The 27,458-nt window shown below is 36.7% G+C and overlaps 1 protein-coding gene across 1 annotated transcript; it reads right to left on the bottom strand.

Moving 5' to 3' along the window:
- Window positions 1-1,275: 1,275 nt before the first annotated feature.
- On the bottom strand, window positions 1,276-25,662 carry LOC112049914 (uncharacterized). Its single transcript, XM_024087977.2, has 2 exons — window positions 25,474-25,662; window positions 1,276-4,371 (listed from the first exon to the last, which is right to left on the bottom strand). The coding sequence occupies exons 1-2, from the start codon at window positions 25,519-25,521 to the stop codon at window positions 3,871-3,873; spliced, it is 549 nt and encodes a 182-aa protein (XP_023943745.1). The 5' UTR covers window positions 25,522-25,662; the 3' UTR covers window positions 1,276-3,870.
- Window positions 25,663-27,458: the final 1,796 nt, after the last annotated feature.

Below are 27,458 nucleotides of genomic sequence, written 5' to 3'. Positions count from 1 at the left end.
CTGAAACACTGCCAAAGAACTTTAAGATTCAAGATATAAAAATGTATACTTATTGTGTTTTACTACATATAAAATAACCAGTATTTACCTACTGAAAATCTATTTAGTTGTACAACAAAGCAAGTATTATTTTCTTTTCCCATTGTGTTTGGCTCATTTTTGTCATAATTAGGCGTTCTGAACTTCGTAATGACCAACTGGATGTATCGTCCCATACAAAGATAAACCTGTTGAACGAGTTCCGGGGTTTAGCGAGACTATTGATGACAAACTTGTATTGCTATTTTGAAATATTGTCAATAAGTATAACAGATGCATTGTATTGTACGTATATTCAAAAATAAATATTTAGCACAAACGACGGCCTGAGTAGCGCAGTAGGTAGTCTGTGGTCCTCAACAAAGAGATCCTGAGTTCGATTTCCAAATTTTTCTTTCTTTTTTTAAATTCTTTACAAGTTAGTTTTGACTACAAACTCACCTGATGGTAAGTGATGATGCAGTCTGAGATGGAAGCAGGCTAACTTGTTATGAGAAGGATGAACATGCAAACTCCTTTCGGTTTCTACACGACATCTTACCGGAACGCTAAATCGCTTGGCAATAGTCTTTGCCGGTAGGGTGGTAAGTAGCCACGGCCGGAGCCTCCCACCTTGACCTGGACTTATTAAGAAAATCTTAATCGGCCCAGCCAGGGATCGTTTTATAAATCCACCGCGCATACCTCTGCGCCACGGAGGCCGTCAGTACAGGTCAATTTAGGGTTTTATATTTTCTAAATTGGCTCACCTCTGGTCTGGTGGTAGACTTGGGCCGTTACCACTCTACCATCAAGCGATTTAGCGTTCCGGTACGATGCCGCATAGAAACCGTCAAATATGGGTAGAATTAACATATACCTCTTGGGTGAGATTGCATCGCAGTCAAGAATCAATTTGTCGTAGATTATAATGAAAACCTCATGATAGATATTACCTTTATGTTGAACTTTATTATACATTACTTTCCTAAAAGAGGGCATTAAATGCCCTCTTTTAGGAAAGTATGAAAGGGAACCTGATTTGATGTTTTCAAAGCCACACAACATATTGTGTGTCCTGTTAAAAAGACAATATACTTACACCTATTGTGCTATGTTGTAATGTAATTGTTGAGTTTGCAAACTTTTGCTAACTTGTTCAAGCAAATACACTTGAACAACTCGAACTATGATGCGGGTCTCTCAGGACACTGTTAATAACGTATAAATGGTCTGCTATACTAAAATAAAAGGCAATTTAGTTATTCATTCAGTATTATATTACACAATTATTTACATTTAAAATTACAAATTAATTTCACATACAGGTTAGAATAACATTAATTGAGATCAAAATATTATATCTATAAAGTAATATAATGTTAATTTTACGTAATATCACAATTAACTTTGGTAATCGTCTAATGACGCACGGAGCGTTGCGTATGTAGACGGGCTAGATCTTTGGCAATTTCTTGTAATACATATACATATATAATTATAAACTATTTTAATATACCAAGCTATATAAGCTATACAATACGGCAAATATTATATTATCTACTATATAAAAATAAGTCGGGTTTTCCTTCCTAACGCTATAACTCCAGAACGCAGGAACCGATTTCCACGGTTTAGCATTCGTTGGAAAGGTCTCGGGCTCCGTGAGGTTTATAGCAAAGAAAATTAGGGGTAGGGTAGGGGTAGGATAGGGATAGGGTAGGGTTAGGGTAGGGTAGGGTAGGGTAGGGTAAGGGTAGGGTAGGTGTAGGGTAGAGGTAGGGTAGGGGTAGGGTAGAGGTAGGGGTAGGGTAGAGGTAAGGTAGGGGTAGGGTATGGATAGGGTAGGGATAGGGTAGGGTGGGGCTAGAGTAGGGGTAGTTGAAAGTTTACATCGACTTTCACGCGGACGAAGTCGCGGGCGTCCGCTAGTATATATATAATATCTGCCATATTGTATAGCTTGGTATATCTCATTATTGCTCTCATTAAAATGTGCTAAAAACCTAATAATAATTTGACAAAACAAAATTGTTGTTATTTCTTGTGGAATGATTTCATTGGAAGAAAAATATGCACACCCCAGACAAACATAATGTTATGAGCAAACCTACACAAAAATTAAACCTTTTACAGTGTTATACAAATTAGGTTTTACTTAGTACCTTGGTAGTTATTTTACATCAGTAGGTCGGTTTAGCTTTGTGTTTGTAAATCCAAAATTCATTTACATATACTAATATTATGAAGAGGTTAAGTTTGTAGGCGGTAATATCTGGATATGTCTATTGGACCGATTTTGAAAATTCCTTTACCAATAGAAAGCCATTATTAATTATATGCGATTGTTATATAGGCTATGTTTTTCCCATATTATTCCCACATGAGCTTTCAATTAAAACCAAAGTAAAACCGTCTACCGAAAGTAGAATTATACAATTTCTATGAATGATCGCAAGACGTCATATTTCACAGTTTCACGTTATAGACGCTATATTGTCTTTCAGATAGCATGAGTACGGTGACAGTTCAGACAGACGTTCATAATATTATCGTGAATCGCGGCAAACTTTCAAAAGTGAAACGAACTGTCATCGTACCCATGCTACCTAAAAAACACTTTACAAAATCACAGTGTTTAAATGTATTAAGGTGGCAGTGAAAATTTTAAAATACTTAAAGGTAGGATTATTACCTTGGGCTGATTGATAAATATTAATAACTAGCTGACGCCGCGCGGTTTCACCCGCGTGGTACCTGTTCCCGTAGGAATACGGGGATAATATATAGTCTATAGCCTTCCTCGATAAATGGGCTATCTAACACTGAAAGAATTTTTCAAATCGGACCAGTAGCTCCTGAGATTAGCGCGTTCAATCAAACAAACAAACAAACAAACTCTCCAGCTTTATAATATTAGTATAGATTACGCTCTAAAACGAAGACATTGTACAAGGTTTTTATTTTCATATACGATAAATTATTTGCTTACTAATTTAAATATTTTATATTTATTATATTCGTATAGCTATGATTACAGAATTATTCGTTATAATTCTTATGGAGCAGATATTTATTATTCCTTTAGTATAATATATTATTATCAATCGTCTTATATTATAACTATAGACGAAATAATAGCTAACTCATAATAAAATGTTAAAGTATATATGTCGAATCATTTTTGTTGGAGGAGGGCCTTTTATAATCGAAGCTAAAGCCAAAAATGTTTTTTTTTTTGAGTTGGGGAAGGGGATGAAAGTCAAAACTTCCGATAAATTCATTTATCCATATTTTTGTCAAATAGTTGATACTTTAAAGATAGTCCCTTAAATATTCTAAGGGCATCAAAAAAGGTCGGAATTAGAAAAAGGAATTAAAAATAAAATCACGATAAAAGTAAAAAGCATGAAATCAATTAAGGTTTGAATCTTCTTTTAGTTATATAAAGCTTCAACTTTGATTTACCCAAGATGCTGTACAAACGATAACAAAGTTGTTATTCCAAGGTCTTCACAATCTTATAAACTCAATTTGATTGTTATTATTAACTTCAAACAGTCTGAGTCGCAAGTTATGCTAATAGGATATGATTAATTACATACAATAGCTATTATTACTAGCTAGTAATACACAAACGTATACTTTCTCTATTAAAGAAGGGAAAGTATAAGTTTTTTACACTATTTACATTAGATAAATGTTATATGTTATATATGTGGAAAATTTTAGTCCATGATTCAGATTCAAGGAAAAGATATTTGGTTTCTCTTCACATAATATAATATTGAGTTAAATAGTAAATTATACCTAAGATACCTGCGACCAGCATAGTATGCTCAATCTGTGTTGTCAATGCGACACAGAGTTACAACACGGCTGTTCAGCGAGAGCAGCTTCCAGAACAATCTCGCGCGACTCGTTGAGTATATTCTGCGCGTGCTCATTGTCGGGCTCTGCGTCGAGTAGAGTATACTCTGTGTGGATGCTGCTGCTGTCATCGCTGTCGAGAGCACTGCAGTAGGTGACGGCGGCGTAGCACACCGTCCGCTGCGGACTGCTCCTGTGTGACCCGTACGCAGAGTCCCAGCGACTCGACTGGTTGCTGTAGCTCTGCAGACTGTCGTTCTGTGAGTCGCAGCTGTCGTAGCTGCTGTAGTAGGACTCGTTGTTCTCGAACGCCTCGTTTACTCGTATGGGCGGCAGGGATGTGCGACAGGGACAGAAGCGCTGCAGGTCTATCTCCGGGGCGGCGTCCACGGTGCCGCTGTATGATGGGGACCGCACGAGGGCAGGCGACACACGATTGCGTGCGCTCTTGCGGTTCTTGTTGCGTTTGAAGAGTTTGAACGCCTGTAAAGAAGAAAGATTTGCGTTAGTTGCATCGAATGGAGTATTGAGAGGATTGGAGGTGGGTGAAGATCCCTGAGACGATTATGGACCTGCCAGTGAATATTGATTGTATTGACGAAATGACACCATGCAAAATGCGTAACCACAAAGTGGCATAAAATAAAACTACTTAAACTAAAATTAATATATGTAAAACCTTAGAGTAATTAAGCAAAAATTAATAATAAACTCATTTGTAAAAATAATACATATAACATTAACAATGAGTCGCTCAGTGCATATGACATCTTTGATTCTGAGGGCATATGTTCGAATCCAGTCCCGAGCATACAACCTCCAATTTTTCAATTTTGTGCATTGAAGAAATGATGTGTGATAAACGAAAATGAAAAACATAGTGAGGAAACCTTCATACCTGAGAATTTTCTTAATTCTCTACGTCTCTGAAATCTATCAATCCGCATTGGGCTAGCGTAGTGGACTATTATAAGAGGAGATGCGTCTCCTCTCAGAATGTCAGTGAGCCGAATATGGATTATTAATTATGATGAATAGTATGCCTAGCTATTGCAGGCTCGTGCTGTAGGTATGAAGTGACAAAGGCGTGTGATGTGGTACGTGATATATACAGACAGTGATATGATAGTACACTATCAGACAGATGCGCTGTTGTGACGAAGTATTGGCAGAGATAGCGTCAAATTGCTTTCCGATAGCAACTTACAACGAAAAACATTGTTTTATCAGCTTTGTTCGGAAAGCTTTATGAATAAAAATCAAGATTTTCAAAAATCAAGAAAATTTTACTATGTTCCCCAGTCATTAAACCCGTCCTTTAGTATACTAACGAACTCCCGTGATTCCATTTCCGTTTCCGTGGAAATACGATGATAAAGTATAGCCAATAGTACTTGCTGATAATGTATGTGTTCCTTTGGTGAAATAATGTATAAAATTTGTTTTGTGGTTTAGGCGTGAAAGCGTAACAAACAAACGCTTACATTCTCATTTATTATATTAGTAAGATAATCAACAGCTCATTTTAATGTTCCACAATGAACCGGGATTCTTTCCTTAAAAAGAGAGAAATTTGGAGTTTAGGCTCACCACTCTGCTCCGATGCGGGTTGGCGGGCTTCGGATGAACGTGTGTCTCAGTAACGACAACTATCAAATACTAATGATAATTAACAGGACAAAAGAAATACTCAACCCTTCAAAACACACAATATACATAGAGTTACAGGTAATTTCTTAGAAAAAGAAAATAGCCCATAGGATAGGATTAGAACATAAGACTTCATGACCCGAAGTCCCATAGGCTAACCAATGGACTATATGTCGTTTATTAGAAATGCTTCACATTAAATGAAAACGTATTGACTTTATAGGCTTTCTTAATTCCGCATTATTAGGTCGACCTATATCAAACACGAATATAATTAACCAGGTTATTGGTCCGATTATAACAAGTGTAGTCACAATTGGGCGACAGCTAGAATTTCACCAAAACGAGGTCAGCAACCAATCAGCGACGCGCGCCTCCTGGTGATGCAACACAGTTTTGTCGACGTGTCACATTTGATACATTTGCATATTCACAAATCTCAGCTACTCGTAATAGTGCCTGTCCACCGGAGACATGTAGCTAATCGTAAATTTCATCATTGACAAACCTTTGGCTCACTGTTGAGCTTGAGGAAACCCGTCTCCTCTCAGAATGAGAGGAGTTAGGCTAATAGTCCTCCACGCTGGCCAAATGCGAATTGGTAGACCAATAGAGAATTATAAAAATTCTCAGCCATGCAGGTTTCTTTACAAAGTTTTTCCTTCATCATTTGAGACACGTGATATTTAATTTCTTAAAATGAACATAATTGAAAAGTTAGAGATGCATGCCCCGGATCGGATTCGAACCTACGCCCTCCAAATCGAAGGCAGAGGTTAATATCTATATTGCCAAGACGCCCCCGGTATGCCTTACATTACCTAGGAATTATCTATGGTATAGAATACCGGAATTATAACGGGCCCCTGTAGCAAGAGGTACGTCGATTCTCTTCCTACGATCGCTAACGCTTGGAAACTGACAAAATGTATGGGAATGACAGATCTTGATCACGTGATTTGTCGATAGCAAATGTCATTCCCATACATTTTTCTATTTTTCGAAGCGTTAGCGATCGTAGAAAGAAAATCGACATGCCACTTGGCTACAGGGGCAGGACTCTTACACATGAGGCTCGTCGTTTCTCTTTCTACAAACGCCTACGCTTCGAAAATTAACAAAATGACATGACAGATCACGTGACTTACGATAGTGAATGTCAATCCCGTACATTTTATAATTTTCGAGGCGTTAGCGTTTGTAGAAAGAGAATCGACGTGCCACTGGGCTACAAGCCCTGAGCAGGTAACACATTTAGTGCAAAGCCTCCCTTAGTCACAATACGCGACCTCGTGCGGCCGCTGACCTGACCCCGTCCGCGCACACCGGCTCGCTCTACCGACGCACTGTGTATCGGTGATGGTTTGGTACTACTGCCTCGAAGGTCCAGTGGTTAGTAGCTTCGGATCACGAGCTCCTGGGTTCGAATCCTTGGTTGAGCTATAAAACATTGAGCATTTATTTGTTCAAGAAAATTGTCAGTCGCTCTCTCAAAAAAACACTCAGCCCGGAGGTGGGAAGCTGGTGATGTTTCACCCCCGTGCCTCGCAGAGCCAAACTGTTAGTCTAATTTTATTAACATCTAGTAGTGATTGATAGAGAGTAAAATATTAAACATTTTTTTAGCTTTCGTTATGTTTTAGGTTACAGAGACTTTATAAATACAAGCAATTTTTGCAGAATAGATAAAGGAAAATATTTAAATCAAGTTGTGAAATTGTCAGACAATTTTCAAGGAGCATATTTGTTATTCGTTATCACTCTCAACCCGCCAATCTGCTTTGGAGCAGCGTGGTAGGTCTAAGCTCCATATCCTATAAGGAGGCGGATAAACCTCTGCCTTCGATTCGTAGGGCGTAGGTTTGAATCCATGACAACCTCCCAACTTTTTACTTTTAAACATTTTAAGAATTAAATATCAAATGCTTCAAACGGTGAATTAAAAACATTGTAAGGAAACCTGCATGTACCTGAGAATTTTCAAAGTCTGCCGGTCCGCATTGGGCCAGCGTGGTTGACGATTAGCCTAACCTCTCTCATTTTGAGAGGAGACTGGTGTTCAACAGTGAGTCGAATATGATAAAATAAGTAATTGAATACGTAATTGGTATTATATAACTGAAATAATAAAATAGGTGTGTCCCTAGGGGATTATCGACGCCACTGCGGAGCGGCTGGCATTTGGCGTGACCCGACTTTGCGTCTGCGAGAATTTGCGATATCACGCCGCCTTGTTGGACTGGATAACCTAATTTGGTTTATCAGAACGGTATTTTTAGAACCTTTTTTACAGAAACTACAGGTACTAAATTGGGAAATCAACGCCGGTTATACTAATCTATACTTAATATTATAAAGCTGAATAGTTTGTTTGGTTGAACGCGCTAATCTCAGGAACTACTGGTCTGATTTGAAAAATCATTTCAGTGTTAGATAGCCCATTTATCAAGGAAGGCTATCGGCGTCTGCTAGTATTAGGCGAAAGGTTTCCGGTGTGTGCCTCCTCCGCAATTATTGGATCGATTTGGCTGTTTGGAATGGAAATAGGTATATCCCGTTAGGTTTCTAATTTATCCCGAGAAAATCCATTGTACATCTGTAGCATTTGTTAATTGAGACGAGTTCAAGAAACTGACTGCCAACCTTCGCTAGTCAGAGAGGCACCTTAAGAAGAAGAAGCATTTGTTAAAAAACAGAATTTCTCGCGATCAAAGTTAGGACGTCCTTATCACAGCAACTCCTTGTCAGGGCATGTAAGGAGCCTGTGCTTTGCTTAGCGCCCGATAATATACATAAATATACATAGCCTTCCTACTACTATGCATTGTATACTACTACATATACTATAGGTATTATGTTGCCTTTTCTAAGCATCATAGTAATATAAAAAATAGTTCTCTGAAAATGTATGCTTTGTGGGTAAATCAATTAAGTAACATTTTTTTAAAAACATATTCTCATATTATTTATATGAAAACGTAGAAAAGTATTTTATTTATGTTAACCTATATGTTATAAGGTTTAGACGAATTTTAGGTCACCGCCACGATAAAGTGATCCACCTTCGTCGTAACGAGATTAAAGAAGACTTAAAACGACAAAACCTTTTATATTAATTAGTTGAGGAATTATTTCTGTTCAAGGTAATCATTATCAAGGTTATCAGTAAATTGGCTGAAATATAACGACGATAGTTGTTTAGCTTAGTAACGCTATATAGGCGAGCGTAAACTAACAAGGACTAGATAGATAATAATCATCATCAAGGTTATATCAGGAACTAGCTGACGCCGCGCGGTTTCGCTCGCGTGGTTCCCGTTACCATAGAAATACGGAGAAATTATATAGCCTACAGCGTTCCTAGATAAATGGGCTATCTAACACTGAAAGAATTTGTCAAATCGGACCGGTAGTTCCTGAGATTAGCGGGTTCAAACAAACAAACTTAATCTTCAGCTTTAAAATATTAGTATAGACTATAGCGGAGCGTCAATAGATCAGTCAATAGATAGTAAAGTTTGATCATGGAGAGATCGCGATTCGATTCCCGCTCGCAGGGCTATTATAGGACCCATCTACTTCTATAAAGCCGTCTCTGAGTAGTTGCAGGGAATAGGTATTGGTAATTAAAAAAAAGATTTGAAAATATAAAAAAAAAATATGACGAACGATAGTTGAAAAAGTTTAATAATGATGTCGATGGGCAGCTCTAATAGACATGAACTAACAATGAGTAGTAATGACACAGTGACCTTGGTATCGTCTTCCAAAAGCAGCCCAATTACTGACGATACAAGAAACTAAAGGTAGCTTATTGTATCGGGTATTGTCTATTAGGTAAAATCAGCTCAGGACCGTGTAGGTTGTTAAAGAGCTACCAGCGATTCTAAATTCTAGCTTCAATTTTATTTATATGTTTACTGATAAGACATAAATACATAAATAAGGCTAGGCTACGCTCAAAGTCAATCAGCGTGCGATAGAGCGAACTATGCATGGAGTTTCTCTGCGCGATCTAATTAGGAATGAGGAGATACGCAGAAGATCCAGTCACTGTTGTAGCTCAGCGAGTCACTAAACTGAAATGGCAATATACACGTGGAAGTCCATGCAATAGGCATATGTCCAGCAGTGGACGTCCATCGGCTGATAATGATGATGATGAAGACATGTAATAAAACTCAGAGCAGGCTAAGACAAAAAGGAAATATAGTTTTGAAATTTTTCTTATAGCTACTTTAAGCTTATAACAGTGTACACTATCCTACGAGTATATTATATTAAGTACCTACTTATGAAAGTTATGGCTATTAAAGCCGCCATGTTGTAGCTCAAGACTGTAGAGCCAGAAGCCCAGAACCTTGGCACTAAATCCCGACAGTCCGGGCACATTAACGCGGCACACGCCGCCAAAAACTTGTGCGAGGATTTCAGTAGAGTCAGTATAAAAAGTAGCATTACCCCTTACGCTACATAGTGGGGCTTGGTCTGTAGCATATGGCACGTCGATTCTCCTTCTACGATCGCAACCGCTTTAAGAATTAAAAAAATAAATGGGAAAGACATTCGTTATCGACAGGTCACGTGATCATTATAATTGATCATTATAGTTGTTAATATTATGACAGATACAGTAGTGTTAGAACAAAACAAAACTACTTGTTTTAGAAAGAGATCAGCTAAACACACAAGAACTTACATTTATAAATTAGTAATATAAATTGAATTTAAACTTTTTTTATTAAAAAAGAATACAATAAGAAACTTAATAACTTTTCCTAATAAGTAAATAATATACAAATCATGTCCACGTGAATGGTGGCAAGAATACTGGCTGCAATTCCGCGCAGGACAGCCAGGCTGATCCTTTGCGCAAAAAAATAGCCGCGGTAAAATGATTCAGAGAATTTTTTTGCACTGCATATTTATGGATTTAGACTAAATAAAGATAACTCGGAAAACACGCTCTGTTCAGCCTCTAAGTTCCATTAACGCTTTCCCCCTTTTTTACTTTTCATTGTGTTTTCTGTTTTGTTTCACTACTTATCTTGTGTGTGCAATAAAGACTTTATCTAGCTTAGATCCATTATTTCATCACTTTTATGGAATGGGACCTGCAGCTGGCTGATAAATTTGGCTAATAATGTTGATGACGGTGATAAAAGAGAAGTTCATAACTGGAACTTTTTTACTAATTTATAATTTCTTATCGGTCCTTCACAGAGCCAGGAATCTCTTCATATAGTAGACAGGGTTAAAGTTCGAAGGTTGGAGGACCACGTAACATATTTTTTTCAAATCGGAAAAATAAATTCCTTTATAAGAAAATTAGGTCTATACCTATATGAAACATACTGTTAGATAAACAAATTAAATGCAAAGTAAGATAAATGATTTTTTTGCCAACCGTACACGCCGCTAAACCTCTAAAGAGGCCGACTTAGTTATTCGCCAGCACGCAACGCCAAGTTGCCCATTAAACTTTGATTACTTAGATCTCAGGGAAAATAATGGAAATGTCCTGTGAAAGTTACAAATAAAAGCTTCAAATTTGGTTTTGTTACTAAAAATTTAGTTTGTTTTATTAAGTAGCTAGAAAAAGCTTGGGATTTTATCCACGTACAATATTACAATTTACTGTTTTTTTTTTTGGGAATTATGGGAAATTAAACTTATTATTTCCCACAATGTGATGACCGAAATAGACGGTTCTCTTCGAGGCATGAGGACCTACCACTTACCATTATCATTTACCCAACTCCAGGTAGGTACATCGTGTTAGATATGGGCAACATATCATTTTTTTTTAGAATCTGTGGCCATGCAAGTGACGAACCTCCATTTCCATTGTTTGTTATTAATGATATTCCAACGTCACCACAGGTATATTATATCCATAAATTAAGTATAAATTAAGTCTTGCTCCACTCCGTAGGTATGTCGTTTTAAACTAATGTTGATGACAATTAAAAATTAAATATCAATTGGTATTTTATAGGTACTGACTACCGAGTCATTTATTGGCCTTAAAAAGTGGTCTTATTTCAGTGTGGCCAGAGTCATGCATAAAGTGCATGACTCTGGCCACACTGAAATAATGCAAACATACACTGCCTACCCCACTATGAGTCTGCATTGGTGAAGGAATTTTAAATTTGTAAAAGCCTCAACTTAACTACGTCACGGTAACAATTATGGAAATAAACCATTTTTGATTTGAATTTTTATGAAATTGTCTATGGAAAAAGCGTACAATTACCTTCAAACATGATTCGCCCGTAGTTCGGGATCATAATTTTTGGCAAGGTGAAGTCAGAAGTTAAAGTTTAATGTGCAGCCTTGTGTTTGCGTGCTGGCGGCTAATTGAGGGTGTCTCTTGGGGTACCGCCACCGCTGTGGACTTAGTTATGTCGGAATACACAACGCTTATACTGTCATTTGCAAGCTGCAATGTTTAGTTTGGACTAGGTAATAGTACATATAAGTGCGATAAGTTGAAAATTACAGCCGAGGCGATATTGCATTCAATATAGTAAGGAAGCAGAGGATGTAGTTATTATCAAAGCGCACGTATGTCATACGACGTTATAAAACAATTTGAACACACTTTCTGAAAATTAATTTGCATCTTTGCTTGTTTTCCATATGATGACATTTTGATACGCTTGTCATTTTTGCACAGATAGCGAAGTGCGTACGTTTTTTTAAGCAAATGCACCAAAAACATTATTAGAATTAATAATAGAAGTAAATGGAAGCTGAAAGATACTTGTGTAAGCAGAATAGTTCATTGATGTATCAGTTAATTATACTTTTATGAATATAGATAGTGTTATAAGGGTAGCAAATTATCTACTGCTTGTGAACCTACAAGAAGTCATTAGTAAATTAGTAACTATTTACTGTAAGGAATATATTTAAGATGATTTATTTGTTTACCAGCGACACCCTGCCATATCACCAGCAATTAACATCGAGTGTGTTTACGAGCTATTGTTGATAATAAGGACAGATAGACGTCGCAGATTAGCAAACATACAGCGTGGGAACGATGACACTTTAGTAGCAAACTTTAAAAGCTTTAGAAAAATATCGAGATAAACTCCCTGTCATCATCATATCAGCCGATGGACGTCCATTGCAAGACATAGCCTTTTGTAGGGACTTTCAAACATCACGATACTGAGCCGCCTGCATCCAGCGAATCCCTGCGACTCGCTTGATGTCGTTAGTCCGACCAACACTGCGCTCCACTGCGCAAAACTCCCTGTACCTATATGCCTAAATGCTACTGATATTAATATGATAAATCGTCATCTTCTTTCCCTTATCCCACTTAAGAGGGGTCGGAAAAATATGTCAATCTTTTCCATTCGTCTCTATTACTCACATGTTCTCTTTCACACAATCCAACCATCTCTTCTTTGGCCTTCCTCTCCTCTTATGTCCTTCCGCTTGCACATTAAACATTTTTCTAGTAATATTATTATGTAGTATTTATTATGATAAATATTATTGTCAAATGGTAATAAGACTACGGGCTAAGATTTTTATACGCCTTTCTCAAATTAAGACGAGTTTGGAACCTGTACAGCTTAATATTTAAGTTTATTATTTTTATAATCACAATTTATTTTCCGGACTACTACTAAAAATGTTCTTAGAAAACCTAGTAGTCCTTTTTGCATAGTCTGGCCCAGGACTACAATTCAAGACCTCATGAGATAAACTGGTTAACTGAGGAGGAAGTTCTTATTATTAATTTATAACGAGTTCAAAAGGATATCAGTGAAACGTTATCGTGCATACCAATTCTTAATACTTTTAGTCTTTCTACCTAAACTGTACGATTGCTACACCGCGGCACTGTAAGTGCTATAGTATGGTAAATACCTATCACCTATTGTATGCTGATAACAAATCAAAGGCAACGAGAGCGGGTTGAGCGTTCAACTCTGATTGCCGATCGGTCCTAAGTCTCCTAGCGTTGATAAGCCGTTATCATTTGTAGCATACCTACTTATTTAGGACCATAATAAACTATTTATGGGACTTTTGTTAGGTCCGTAAGTTGGAAAATATTTAGACCACAATTACATGTAGATACACTAAAAATTTAAAACGGTTTTGATATTTTAATAGGTGAGACGAAACAACCCTTATCTCTCGGAGTTCAGATGAAATATCAATAAAAGCATTTGAATATTAATCAAGTAAACACTTACCAAAAAGCCTGTTTTTTTATATACTTTTCTAATAGTCTTTGTATGTACTCGTACGTCAATATCGTTTCGTTTTTGTAAAAGACAAACTGCCTCCACGTATATTTCTTATAGTTATAACTTAAGTTCCCGTGAAGTGGCCTCGTCTATAACAAATTCCAGGCTACCCCGAAGGCAGTCCGTTAAAGTAGCGTGTTTCCGCGTCACTGAACGTGGTGGTCACGGCTGCCGACCACCCTCGCCCTACACACGCGATAACAGGTGACCATCGTTACACTACTGACGAATCTAGCAGATGGCCAACATCAATCTTAAGTCATAAACGTTTATATAGGATAGTTCTTGCGCTTATGGAGAGGTATCTATCCTATGTCACACATCATAAAAGACACTCACCAGAACACGTCTTAGACTGCGTTGTCTCAACATGTGGCCTTTTCTTATCAGAGAGGAGGCGAGATCAATTGGACTATTACATTACCCTCTTAGCAAAGTGTGAAAGCCAAGCTCTTAAGACTAGCTCTGTTTACATTTAATTTAGGTGGTTGTAAACCAAATCAACCTGTGAATCCGCATGGATACTCTAAATTCGTTTGGGATATAAACGTGAATAAATTAATAACGTTTTATCATTTTGCAAACCATAAATTGGGCTGATGGCTGATATAGCAGAATCCCCTGTAGAATGGCTGTTAATGTAAAACAGTGACGTTATTTGCAGACAGGTGTTTCGACCGCACCCCGCGCGTTCCCACGCCGGCGTTTGCCTTTTGTCGATCTTTCACCCCTCACGCAAAAAAAAAATACATGTTATAGCTCATATTGTAGGAGTTTCAATGATACTGGAATTTAGGTATTTATATGTATGTTATGCAAGTAAAACATTGACTATTTCCGGATCGACTGACTAAATAATTAATTAAACAAATTATTAAACTTATTTATTTTAATAATATTATTATATGTATCTGTTTCTGGCACCAAAACGAATAAACAGTTTTGGACTCAGAAGGACATTATACGATAAAGGGTTGTAAAAGCCAATTTTTAAATATAACAATATTTTCCATAATATAAGTAGTATTTAGTTTATGATACCTAACCTAATAGCTATTCTTGACTGTCGTCTATCGGAATGTTTAAAAAATTTTAATAAAAAAAATTCTACCGACTTCCAACTCAAAAATAACCTAAACTAAAAAGTAAAAAATAACATCTTACCTATGTGCTACCTTTTGATCAGTTTGAAGGCGGTGCCAAGCCAGTGATGTTTCAATTTAAGCCGTTTAAATTACGTAATTTCTGTAGTTCTTTCAGAAACGGCTTTAATTAAAACACTGGATTGGCACCGCCTTCAAACTGATCAGAAGGTAGCACATAGGTAAGATGTTATTTTTTACTTTTTAGTTTAGGTTATTTTTGAGTTGGAAGTCGGTAGAATTTTTTTTATTAAAATTTTTATTTTTTAATTTTTAGTGTTAGAATACCTACGGAGTGTGAACAAAAATTGATAAGCAATTAGCTGAAACGTTATTTTTTATGATAAATACTTAAATCCTACAACCCCAATTTTGAGAATACTACCTTAACTCATTTACAAAATTTCACTCCCCTTTTATATCCATTCGTATATATACTTTTATATCCTTCGTCTTCATCACTAGACCCTTAATACAGTGACAACCCATCTAGGTGGAAAGTTCTCATCAATACTAATTTATCAAACCCAAACACAAGGTAGCTACTGTGAACCGTCGAGGAGTTCTCTTCACTCTCCTTCGTCTTCATCGCCAGACCCCTAATACAGTCACAAACCATCTAGGTGGAATGTTCTCATCAATACAAATTTATCAAGTCCAAACACAAGGTAGCTACTGTGAACCGTCGAGGAGTTCCCTTCACTGTCCTTCGTCTTCATCACCAGACCTCTAATACAATCACAAACCATCTAGGTGGAATGTTCTCATCAATACAAATTTATCAAGTCCAAACACAAGGTAGATACTGTGAACCGCCGAGGAGTTCTCTTCACTGGCCTTTGTCTTCATCACCAGACCCTTAATACAGTCACAACCCATCTAGGTGGAAAGATCTCATCAATACAAATTTATCAAGTCCAAACACAAGGTAGCTACTGTGAACCGTCGAGGAGTACTCTTCACTCGCCTTCGGCTCCATCATCCGACCAACTCCAGACCTTCATAAAATTGTAGTGGTTTAAAATATCTTATGGAAACACTAACAAACGCACTAGCCGTCTCTACAATTTTCGAAAGTTCCCCTCGATTTCTCCAGGATGCCATCATCAGATCCTGACATGAAAAAAATGGGACCACCCTGGAAGTAAACCCTACAAAACAAAAAAAGAATTTTCAAGATCGGTCCATAATTGACGGAATTATCGCTGGACATACATAAAAAAAAAAAAAAAAAAAAAACATACATACAGCCGAACGTAGAACCTCCTCCTTTTTGGAAGTCGGTTAAAAAGTTTTTAAGCACTATAAGTAGTTTGCACAACGCCCGAACCGTTATAAGAAAGCTTTAGAATTTACTATGTTACATTGTATTATATTTATCCTGTGCCGATTAAAAATTATATATCTCATCGTAGAACTCTGGTTTAGCTATGTAGTACTTATGTACCTAGTGTAGTGTCCGTGAAGCAAAGTTATCTAATATCACAAGTTTGAGGATCGGCAGTGAAGTAATTAACCAAGTAACGCATCTAGGGAATTCCTACTTGTATCTCAAAGTTATATTACACGCTTTGTGACTGCGAGTATGCTATATACGAGTACGTGCTTACTTTAAAATGCACAAAACTTAATATGATTACGAGTACATGATCTTTTTTTCCGCTATTAAAATTTGTTTATATACCCTGTAAATGACTAGGTTTGAATATATTGTTTTTTATGAGACATTCGAATAAATAAGGTTAATATTAACTAATTAATATGTCAAATACAAGATTTTAATATTTGAACCATAAACATACACGCACAAATAACAAAGATATTTGTAATTTTGTTTGAACGCCCATACAAATCGAACGATCATTATGATCAACGACGTCATTAATTGGTCCCATTTTGTATAGGGCGTTTTTCAAGGATCCGTGGCAGTGCCGACTCTACGACTTTTTAAATCCCCGTAGCTCCGAATGATCGCAGATATCCTGTTACTTTTACAAAATTGCTTTACTATTAGCATAATCCTAATTTATATACAATTTAAAAAACTGTCATCATCCCTAACTGCCAATTCGATTGACGAAAGTAGATGGGAATTAGTCACGTATACGATTCAGAATACTTTCAAACATAAAATGAGATTTCAAATAAAATAGTAACTTACTACATAAATCAGGAATATAAATCTGAGATCAAAAGAGTTCTCGGCATAAAGCTGGGATGAGGGGTAAATACTCGTGGGTCGTAAAACACTAACGCCTTACAGTCCTCAGACTGAGTTAATGGGCGCCAAATTAATAATTCCACCTCGGTGTACACTTAAGTTAAAGTTTGAAGATTTTGTTCACGAAAATAACAATAAAGTGAATTATTAATTACGTGAACAAAATATTTAGTACCACTTGAGAAAAATATATACGGAGGGAGAATTGAGAACGATTTCACCCTTCCGTAACAATATAACTTTGTGTCTATAAACTTCTAACTTCCCTACTTCTATAGTATTATTAAATTTTAATATGTCTAGATCCTATGCATGCACCTTCAACTTTTCAGTTATGTGCACTTTAAGAAAGTATTACACATATCTTAAACGGTAAAGAAAATTATGTTGAGGTAACCTACATACCTGAGAGTTTTCTTAATTCTCTACGTGTGTAAGTCTGCTAATCCACATGGGGTGCACTCTAGTCTCTGTCACTCTGAGAGGAAGACTCATTAACGTCCCATATTCGGCTCACTTGTGCGAAGTGAGCCGAATATGGGATGATATATATTATAATGTTAATGATGTCTGAATCGAATTTTAGAAATTAAATTAGAAGCGCTTCCTCATGTTAGATTGAACTAAAATAGTATACCTACTTGCATATCTACGATGACAATGTGAGTTACAATGACGGACCTATCGCCTATAAACATAGCAAGCAAGGAATACGTTCTCCAAACTTCCCTGTGTCAATCATCGTTCCGGTACAATGCCGTGGAAAAACCGAAAGAGGTGTGGATTTTCATCCTACTGCTTACAAGTTAGCTCGCTTCCATCCAAGATTGTATCATCACTTCCCATCATGTGAGATTGCGGCCAAGAGCTAAGTTGAATAGAATAAAATAAAATTAAATACCTGAGGCATAATTGTTAAGCTTCATGTCCCGGTAATTACTTCAGTAACCATGTTTTTTTTTATTCTTTACAAATTAGCCCTTGACTACAATCTCACCTGATGGTAAGTGATGATGCAGTCTAAGATGGAAGCGGGTTAATTTGTTAGGAGAAGGATGAAAATCCACACCCCTTTTGGTTTCTACACGACTACCTCCTCCCACCAGCCAGACCTGGACCAATTATTAAGAAAATGTCAATCGGCCCAGTCGGGGATCGAACCCAGGACCTCTTTTTTGTAAATCCACCGCGCATACCACTGCGCCACGGAGGCCGTCAAACAACAAAAAGCAACCATGTCCTACTAACCGGACATCACTCAATGCTAATTGGCGATAGAAATAAGTATGTCTCCGGACAAACTTAGCCACAAAAAGCTATAGCTACTCTTAAACTACCAAATATATACCATATAATTACTTTATACTTTAATTGGTGGAAATTAGAAAGATAAACCCATCATCTCATTAGAACAAAAACTCCAGTGTATGTACATATATACTAAGCTACAACACACGGTTGCTCAGTGCATCAAATCCCCTTTCCACCAGAGCGTAACTTAGTTAAGCCGCGCAAATGAAGTAACCTTATTTGGCGGTTTCAATTCAAACGAGTCGGGAGTAAAGCAGCTCAGCCTCATTAGTGGAACGCGACGGACACTTTTGCATTTCATCATCATACTCATAGCGTATTTTTTATGAAAACCTAAATTTTTTTCAGTCAGAGTTTTCCTTATTATTTGTTTATTTCTTTATTTTAATAATTAGTATTATAAAAAAACAAGTATCAAAAAAAGTTTTTGAAAGCACACCAAAAAGCTTTTAAATTGATATTTTTGAAGTCTACTCCCTACTTAAGAATCGATTTTTCATATATAGCCCCCGATATGAAAAAAGAATGGGCAGTAAAATTCGATGAACGAATGACAGCGTTACGTTTTTTGTGCGCAACCTATTCTGCGCACCTTTCACCGTGCGCTGCCGCCAACAGCGTGCAGGGTGCGCAAGCCGCGGCCTGCTGCTCCTCGGTTGCGCACCTTTCAGTTTTTAGGCGTATGTATTGAAAAATTCATAGTGTATGCTGAGGGGCAACATAAAACGATGCATCTAGCATGTAATGCTCCATATAACCCGGTCGCGTTTAATTATAAACTAGTAATTGTCAATTCTTTGTAAAGATAATGAGCATACAGCACGTTTCTTGCGCGCCGCTCCGGGAACTGTTATCACTACTACTAATATTTACCATAATTTAATTACATTAATGATCATATTGTAATATTGGTATGGCAAATATTCAGAGATATCGGCTGTGCTTTCTTCTGCACACAATATAACATGAACGGTAAATTGTAAATTACAATTTTTAACTTAACTTTGATATTTTTTGAGAGAGCTGAGTTTCTCGCAGACTCTTTCTTTAACTGTTTTCCGCGTTTGTGTTAGATTTCACTGACAAACTTGACTTTTCAAAAGTAGTTTGAAAAAAAAATTAATTTTTTGTCATAAAATTTGATACCTCCAAGGAGCCAGGCAAACGCCACCCTTTGTAGGATAAGGCATATTATGTAGTGAGGTCACTACCTAGGTAACATTCGCTCTAAAGATTTGCAAGGACCTACTTTGCCTTTATCTTTGTTGGCTCCCATTCCCAATGTCAAACCAATGCTCTTTGGGACGGACATCGGGGTTTTTATTTTCAGGTTTTTAGCTCCAGGAACACGGAAGAATCTCAACACAGTATACTGTATCTACTTATCTATATAACGCAATATTAGTATCGTGTGTGTCCCATTAGATGTCACAATAGAAATCTTTGGGTTTAAATATTTAATATTTATGTCTTCGACACTTTAACACTGTCAAAAATAGAATAATCAATAAGTTTTTTTATTACTTACTTACAAGTATTTTTATATTTTGATCCAGGACATCGGTAAAAAATGTACTTAATTATCATATACATTTCTTAATCTTTAATTTTATTATACGTTATTTCATGTTGGTACTAAAAAAATAAGTATAGTAGTATATTAAAATGTATAATTACTAGCAATTGCGAATGTGAGTCAGCGATAGGAACGCAGAAATACCTATAAAATATTAATCACCAACATACATTGGTCCTTTCCCACATAAATGTGATCGTCCACCAGATGAAAAAGTCATGTTACTTTATGGAAGAAAATAATTGTTATTTTTCTGGGAACTTCGTTACCATATAACATATACAAAAACTCTCTTACTCTCTCTACTCTACCCTTTGCCAGTATATAAATGAAAAATAAAGCCAATACCACCGAAAACATATGTACAAGCCAATACATAAATGTCTTTACTTTCTTAAAAACTGGAATATTATGGATAGACTCCCCCGGGTCAAGGCTGTTTGAATTTTATATCATCATCATCATCATTAACAACCCATATTGGGCTCAATGCTGAGCTCGAGTCTCGTCACAGAATGAGAGGGGTTAGGCCAAATAGTCCACACCACGCTGGCTCAATGCGATAGACTTCACATATACAGATAATTAAGAATTCTCAGGTATGCCGGTTTCCTCACGATATTTTTCCTTCAACGTTTGAGACAGGTGATATTTAATTTCTTAAAATGTACATAACTGAAGAATTCGAATCGGAGGCAGAGGTCTTATCTACTGGGCTATCACGGGCTTCATATTTTATATAAAAGAACAATATTTATATTTTACGTAGATTTAGTCACAGCACTTCTAGCCGGTGGGCGGTCAGCTTTATCGTTATCGTGTGGATACGAGTACTAGGCGGTCTGCCACACCAGCCCGCAATACTCGCGTATCACACTACGAGCATGTACAAACTACATAGTAATATATCTGCAATTGTGTCGACCACATGATAAGGCAAATATACACATAACATTGTAAACAATAATTCAAAACAATAAATATCGAATATATGGACATCCTAGTTCGTTACTAATACCATTTGAATATGAATGTGAGTTTGTTTGTTTGCCGTCTGCTCCCTTTCTACTAAGCTAAACGTGTCTGCAAAAATGGACACGATACTATAATATTCGATATTGCAAGTAAAAAGAGAAACTAAATATTTTCAATGTTTATTTTGTGTGTTTTCCATTTTCCACAGTTTGTTTTCAGTAACCATCGAGATTATTAAGTATCTTAACTGATACCTACGTAAGTAGGGTCTATGTATACGCTGGCTTTATATACTGTACACAGAGCAGCTAATGTTACGCAGATTTGGTGGGAATTTACATAAGTTCAAAGAGGTCTGTGTACAAATTATTGACATAGTTGGAAATTCCGAGAAAGCGAATACTAAAATGCTTGCGTAACCTATGTATTCATATCACTACACTTGAGCGATCAGAGTCTCTTAAATAGTATTAAAAAGAACTAGCGAACGAACCTCGACTTCGAAATTTGTTTTTCCTCCAATTTAAAATAGTTTCTCTTCATAAAAGTAAGGGTAATTCTGGACCTAAGTTAATTAAAAAAATATCAGCTTTCGTCTGGTAATCAGCAATAGTAGCAGACATTCACGACTCCTTTGAAAAGTATTTTTTAATCATAATAAAATATCTATGTGCGATCTTAACTTTAAATATTAAGGTACATAGTAATACTTATACGGACGGTATATTGATTAAGTCATGTGATTTTTTTTCTATATTTTAATACATCAGGCGCTACCTACAATATTTACGGAAACGAATACGTAAATCATGACGTAGGTATCCTCTAGGTGCACGCACTTTTTACAATACTTAACTACTTGTCCATATTATGTATTCTGTGACTTAACTACCTATAGTACAGAACGAGAGCTTGTGTGGCCAGACATACCTCATTTTGTGAAGGCTGAAAGTTTATTTATCTATGCTTCTACCATAGGTAATACCTACTTACCTACGGTAGAAGCATAGATAAATAAACTTTCAGCCTTCGCAAAACTTCGCAGTAGCCAAATTTCCCTAAAATTAGATTTTTCTAAAAATCTTTTTTCAAGAAGGGATTACCGCGAAGGTAAGTGTTATTAATTAGTTCGACGTGTATTCCTTTAGTACATCAAGTAACATTGTGACGTCACATAATGGACGTCAACGGTTTGACGTTGGGAAAAATTTACAAAATACTATATTACAAAATACTATTAAGTTTTCTAATTTATATAAAATCCTTAACTTTTTTTAATTAATATCGATATTATATTTCGGACCCTTATTCCATGTACTATACGAAATTAATATTTTAATTTTGATCTGAGTCAACTACCTTATTGCCTGCTGTACTTATCTATGGTAGGACGGCTGACAAACTTTCAGCCTTCAAAAAATGAGGAATGTCTGGCTGTCACAATCTCTTAGTCCAATACCTACACGTAATTTCGTACGTAAAATATGACGTAGGTAAGTAAACGTACCTTTTACAATATACAATATACAGTAGGTTAATAAGTAAATGTCGAATTTCCGTGTAATTCGTAATTAAGTGATGTTGTTTGTGCACGTCACCGCTGTACCAATATTGAGCTCTGCTTCCTCTCTTTATCGCGAACAAACATGACAGACAAACATACAATGATACAGCGCGCACTCTCTTAATAGTTCCACGGTTATTAGTGTTGGAACTTGGACTCATGGACCATTGTCGTACTTACAGACCTTTCGCTTAGTTAGAAGAGAAATGGGATTGTAATAGTTATTTTTAAAAGACATATATTTTTGAACTTATCATTATCAGCCTTTTATAGGAATAATAAATAGTGCTAGAAGGGCAAACTTACTAATACACCTTTATTATCATACATAGCACCTGTCAAAATACGTAATTATTATTATCTAGGAATTATGATGATGCTTGTTGGTTGACCCCCCACCAGGTGGATTGACTACATCAAGCGAGTCGCAGGGATTTGCTGGATGCAGGCGGCTCAGGATCGTAATGTTTGGAAGTCCCTACAAAAGGCCAATGTCCTGCAGTGGACGTCCATCGGGTGATGTGATAATGATTGTGATACCAGAAAAAAATAGCAGTACCTACTTACCCAGTAGAATTCTGTTACAAAAAGCTATTTAATTTAAAGCAAACACTAAAGCAACTGAAGAAGACCTTGTTCAGAGACACAGAGGGAAGGTTAAAGAGCGAGCATAGGCGTCTTTATACATGTAACATAGTATACATACATATACCGACAAAATGCCTTGTGTAGTCACAACTAGGGCAATCTGACCTCGAACTGCCCGAAAGGACAATTATAATAGTGCCTAATATCTAAAAACAATATTTTTATCCATTTCACACAGAACGTCCTCTCGGCCAAGCTAATTTCGAAGTTGTACAGCAGTGTATAACTACTTGACACGTAGGTGTTAAATCATTCACCTACTGGTTGCTTGGCAAATCTTTCATTACCATTTTAAGGTATACTAACGGACGCCCGCGACTTCGTTCGCGTGGAAAACAATGTTAAAGATTAGGTTACATATAACATTAGAGTAAGGTTAAACTTTACCTTCCTCTTGAACCTTTCTATCATAATGAAAACGGTTTTTTTATCAGTTGCATGATTCATCATTCATCAATAATCGATTTAAAAGTTTAAAAGATCTAAACCGTTCAGATGGTGGGAGATGGCTTTGCTTTAGGTATACTGTGTTAACATAGTAGATATATTATGTATAATGACATTGTTACCACGTACTTATGTATTAAAGTTGTAAAGAAAGTTCGTAGAGTTTCATATTTTTTTGTATTTCACTACAATTTTTTAACTGTTTGGCAAAGTGTTTCGCTCTGTGCTTTATTGTACTCGTAAACACAATGTTTCCAACCGAATGAAAAGGTCAAATAATTGGAATCGGAGCATAATATATTTATTTTAGTAGGTATTAGATATGTCTGAAAATGAATGCAAAAAGTAAAGTTAAAGGAGATTTCGATTTGATCTTTTTTTTCAAGGCAAAATTGAACAACGCAAAGACTAGCTCAGAAAAATAAGTACCTACATTCGACTTAACCCGATCAAGCGTGAATTGGGACGCGTGGAGAGAACCCTGAAAAAGAGGTCGTCCTGCGTACAGCGTGCCACCTGGCAACACTAGAGTCTAGAACCAAACTTGTGTGTCTAGTACCTACACTAATATTACAAAAAGGAACGATTTATTTTTTGTTTGTTTGTAGCAAGTAGGCTCCGAGTCCGTAGCCGGTTTAAAACAATAACCAATGGAAAAAGAAAATTATCGAATTAGGAATAACATTATCAGCGAGTGACAGAGGCTATACTAAAAAAAACATAACAAGGTGACATTGACAGCTGTCAGAAACGCTATCACTGAGCGGCCGGACTTTAGGTTGTAGTCCAGCGCACCGAGAGCCATATAGGTATAACCAGACATACTTACTTCATTTTAAGAGGACTGAAGGTTTGTCAACTCATGCTCCTACCATAGGTACACACGGTAGTTTTCTGTGGAGTTTGGGCCATGGTGGTTTAGATAGGTAATAGGCATACTCTAGACAAACACGTTCCACCTTATGATTATATACACTTACCATCAGGTGAGATCGTGGTAGAAGCGCGAGCTTATTTCATAAATAAAAAAAAGTTTCAAGGGTCCAGACCGTCAACCGTCGCAAGAAACGCAAAACGCACTTTTATAATAATATTTTTTCGACTCACTGTCACTTCTGTTTTCGATAACTCTTTAAAATATTATATCATTTTGTTATCAGGTTAAGTTAGCCGAGGTTCCTTATTGTATTCTTTCTCAACAAAAAAGATCAACACCTTTTATCGGTTTTTTAAGGAAATTTATAAAAACATTTTTTGGATAATACGAGCCAAAACATGATGGTCTATATTTTACATGTGTCATGACCTCACGTAAACTCGTAAACATGTATACCATAAAATAAAAACACTGAGAGAAGCCAAAAATTGGACCGGCCTTGGTTTGACGTTTATTCCTCTACTGACATCAAGTAACATTGTGACGTCACTAAATGGACAAAAGTTCTATAAGAAATCCTTAACTTATATTAATTAATATCAAAATGTTTCGGACCCTTAATCCATCCATAAATCCAATCAAATCCATCTAGTCTAATCATCCAATATCCAGTACCTATACGAAATTAATATTAAATATCACATGAGTCAGCTTCCCAAGTTTACTACAATCCGAAATATCTACTCTACCTAAACTAAATCTCCTGACACATCCAAGCTGTCAGTAAAACAATCCAGATCCACCTCGCTACCGACACGAAAACGGACAAAAAGTAACAAAAACATTTCAAACGTAACAACAAAAACAAACAACAAATACGTAAAAAACCACGCACCTGCAACCATTTTCTCCGCGTCTCCGTCAAGAAGTCAGCCAGCACCATTATCACTGCACTAAAAACTTGCAACAGTTTAATATTTTACGTAAATAGAAATAGTTTTACGTAAGCAAATTGAAAAGTTAACGTAAATTCGTGGCCGAGCGACGTAAACGCGCGTGCAATCCACACAACCGTCAGGGAGGGAATGTGGCTGAATGTGAGGGTTCTATAGAGTAGCGTCTGTATTGTTTTACCCCTCCGGCCTCCGCCCCCGCGTGTGGTCAGCCGTTTTAAAGGGACCACGAATATCCCTCCTTAAGGGGGATAGCGCTGAATCGTGAAATAATTTATTGAAAAAAATCGTGCCGCTTTTTTTAACATTATATTGATGTGTGCCTCGTTGGTCTAGTGTTTAGCATGCGTGGCTTGGGATCACAAGGTTTGATGTCCGTGTGGGTTTGAATCCGGGGTCGATCATTTCGGGTTTGAGCATTCCTTTTTTTCAAGAAATTCTCGGTAAAAATTTGCATAAGAGATGGAAAGTTGGTGATGTTACATAAGGGATCCGGTCATTATCACATCTAACAGTGATCGTTACCGAAAAATTATCATCCTAAGCCCGCCAACCCGTATCAGAGAAATGCGGTGGGTCCAAACTCCATGTCTACCCTCCTATTAGGACGTCTGGTCCCATAGTGGGCCCTTAAAATAGGCTGATAATGATATAAAAGTTTTAATGGTAGTTAAAGAGCTGATGTTATTCTTTCCCCGATAGTACCTAAACTATTAAACATTTTATTCCTCTCGTCAAGTCCGACCCCTTCATTGAGACTTATTAAACAACATGATGACCACTGCTTATCTATCAAGCACGTAGACATTGTAAATAAATTGTAGATAAATTTATGTTTTATTTAAAGGGGATGCCTTTTCACTTCAATAAATTGGTGTACATAAATTTTTTACCTTTGAACTACAATTCATCATTAACATGTTTAGTACGTTCCATAGAGTTACATAGGTATAAGGAAAGTAATTTCATTAAATAATTTATACACAGTAATTTTGTTTGTTTAGTTTGCAGTATTAAATTCTACTCGCATTTAGGCACGAACGACATGGGGGTAAGGAAATACGAGGAATTACGAGTATATCGAGCTAGTGTTTAAAAAGATTTTATCACATCGTCTTTCTTCTTATTTCATTGGCAGATGAACAGAGGGCTGCGTATAATTATACAAAGTTATATATAGTATTGCTCGATTGTATATCAGTTGGCTATCTACTTGTACCGTTGGTTACGAAGATGACTGTTTCATTGCTGGATGGCGGGCTTCAGTTGATGATTTATGGCTCTGTGATAATCACAAGTTAATGATAACGACCGTGATGGTGGCTGAGTATGCTCTCCGAGGCATAACTTCCCAACTCCGAACTGAGAATTTCATAAAAAAAGCAGGACTCGATCTCACGATCTCTTGATCCCACACAGTAGATCAATCTGGGTTACCGGGCTTAGGGTGACAATGATAAAATATTTAAGATCTAGATAGATAGAAGATAGAAATAAAGACTGGGACGACTTGATGTGCTTTCCAAAGCACAGGGTGTAAATAAAAAATGACTTTGGCTTGAAAATTTATAAGAGGAAATAGCTTAGCTTAGCTGTAATATAGCTCAGTATTATGCAGCTCAAACATATCTAACACGTTTTGAGAAAGATAGAGGTAAATTCGAAACTCGCACTTACGAGTTACAAAAGCATTGTTAGAGCACTACTGGATTCGAACCCAGCTCCTCGTGATTCAAAGCCACATAGCCTAACCGCTGGCACAAACAGAGCCAACGATAACAGAAGGCTAAAACACATTAATTTCACGTCACCCATCACCGAAGCGGGCCGGATCCATCACTCCTAATATTTAACTTCAACAGATAAAAGCGTGTTTGTATTACCCACTTACACACTCTCCTAACATTCAGTGCGTATTCATTCAGCG

The sequence above is a fragment of the Bicyclus anynana genome, chromosome 1 (genome assembly GCF_947172395.1).
Source record: "Bicyclus anynana chromosome 1, ilBicAnyn1.1, whole genome shotgun sequence".
Lineage (NCBI taxonomy): Eukaryota > Metazoa > Arthropoda > Insecta > Lepidoptera > Nymphalidae > Bicyclus > Bicyclus anynana.
This window is presented reverse-complemented; position numbering and strand designations above follow the sequence as displayed.

Coding starts and splice junctions, on each gene's coding strand:
- LOC112049914 (XM_024087977.2), bottom strand. CDS start 25,521: ATGGTGCTGGCTGACTTCTTGACGGAGACGCGGAGAAAATGGTTGCAG. Junction 4,372..25,473: donor CGCGGAGAAAATGGTTGCAG/GTGCGTGGTTTT, acceptor TCTTCTTTACAG/GCGTTCAAACTCTTCAAACG.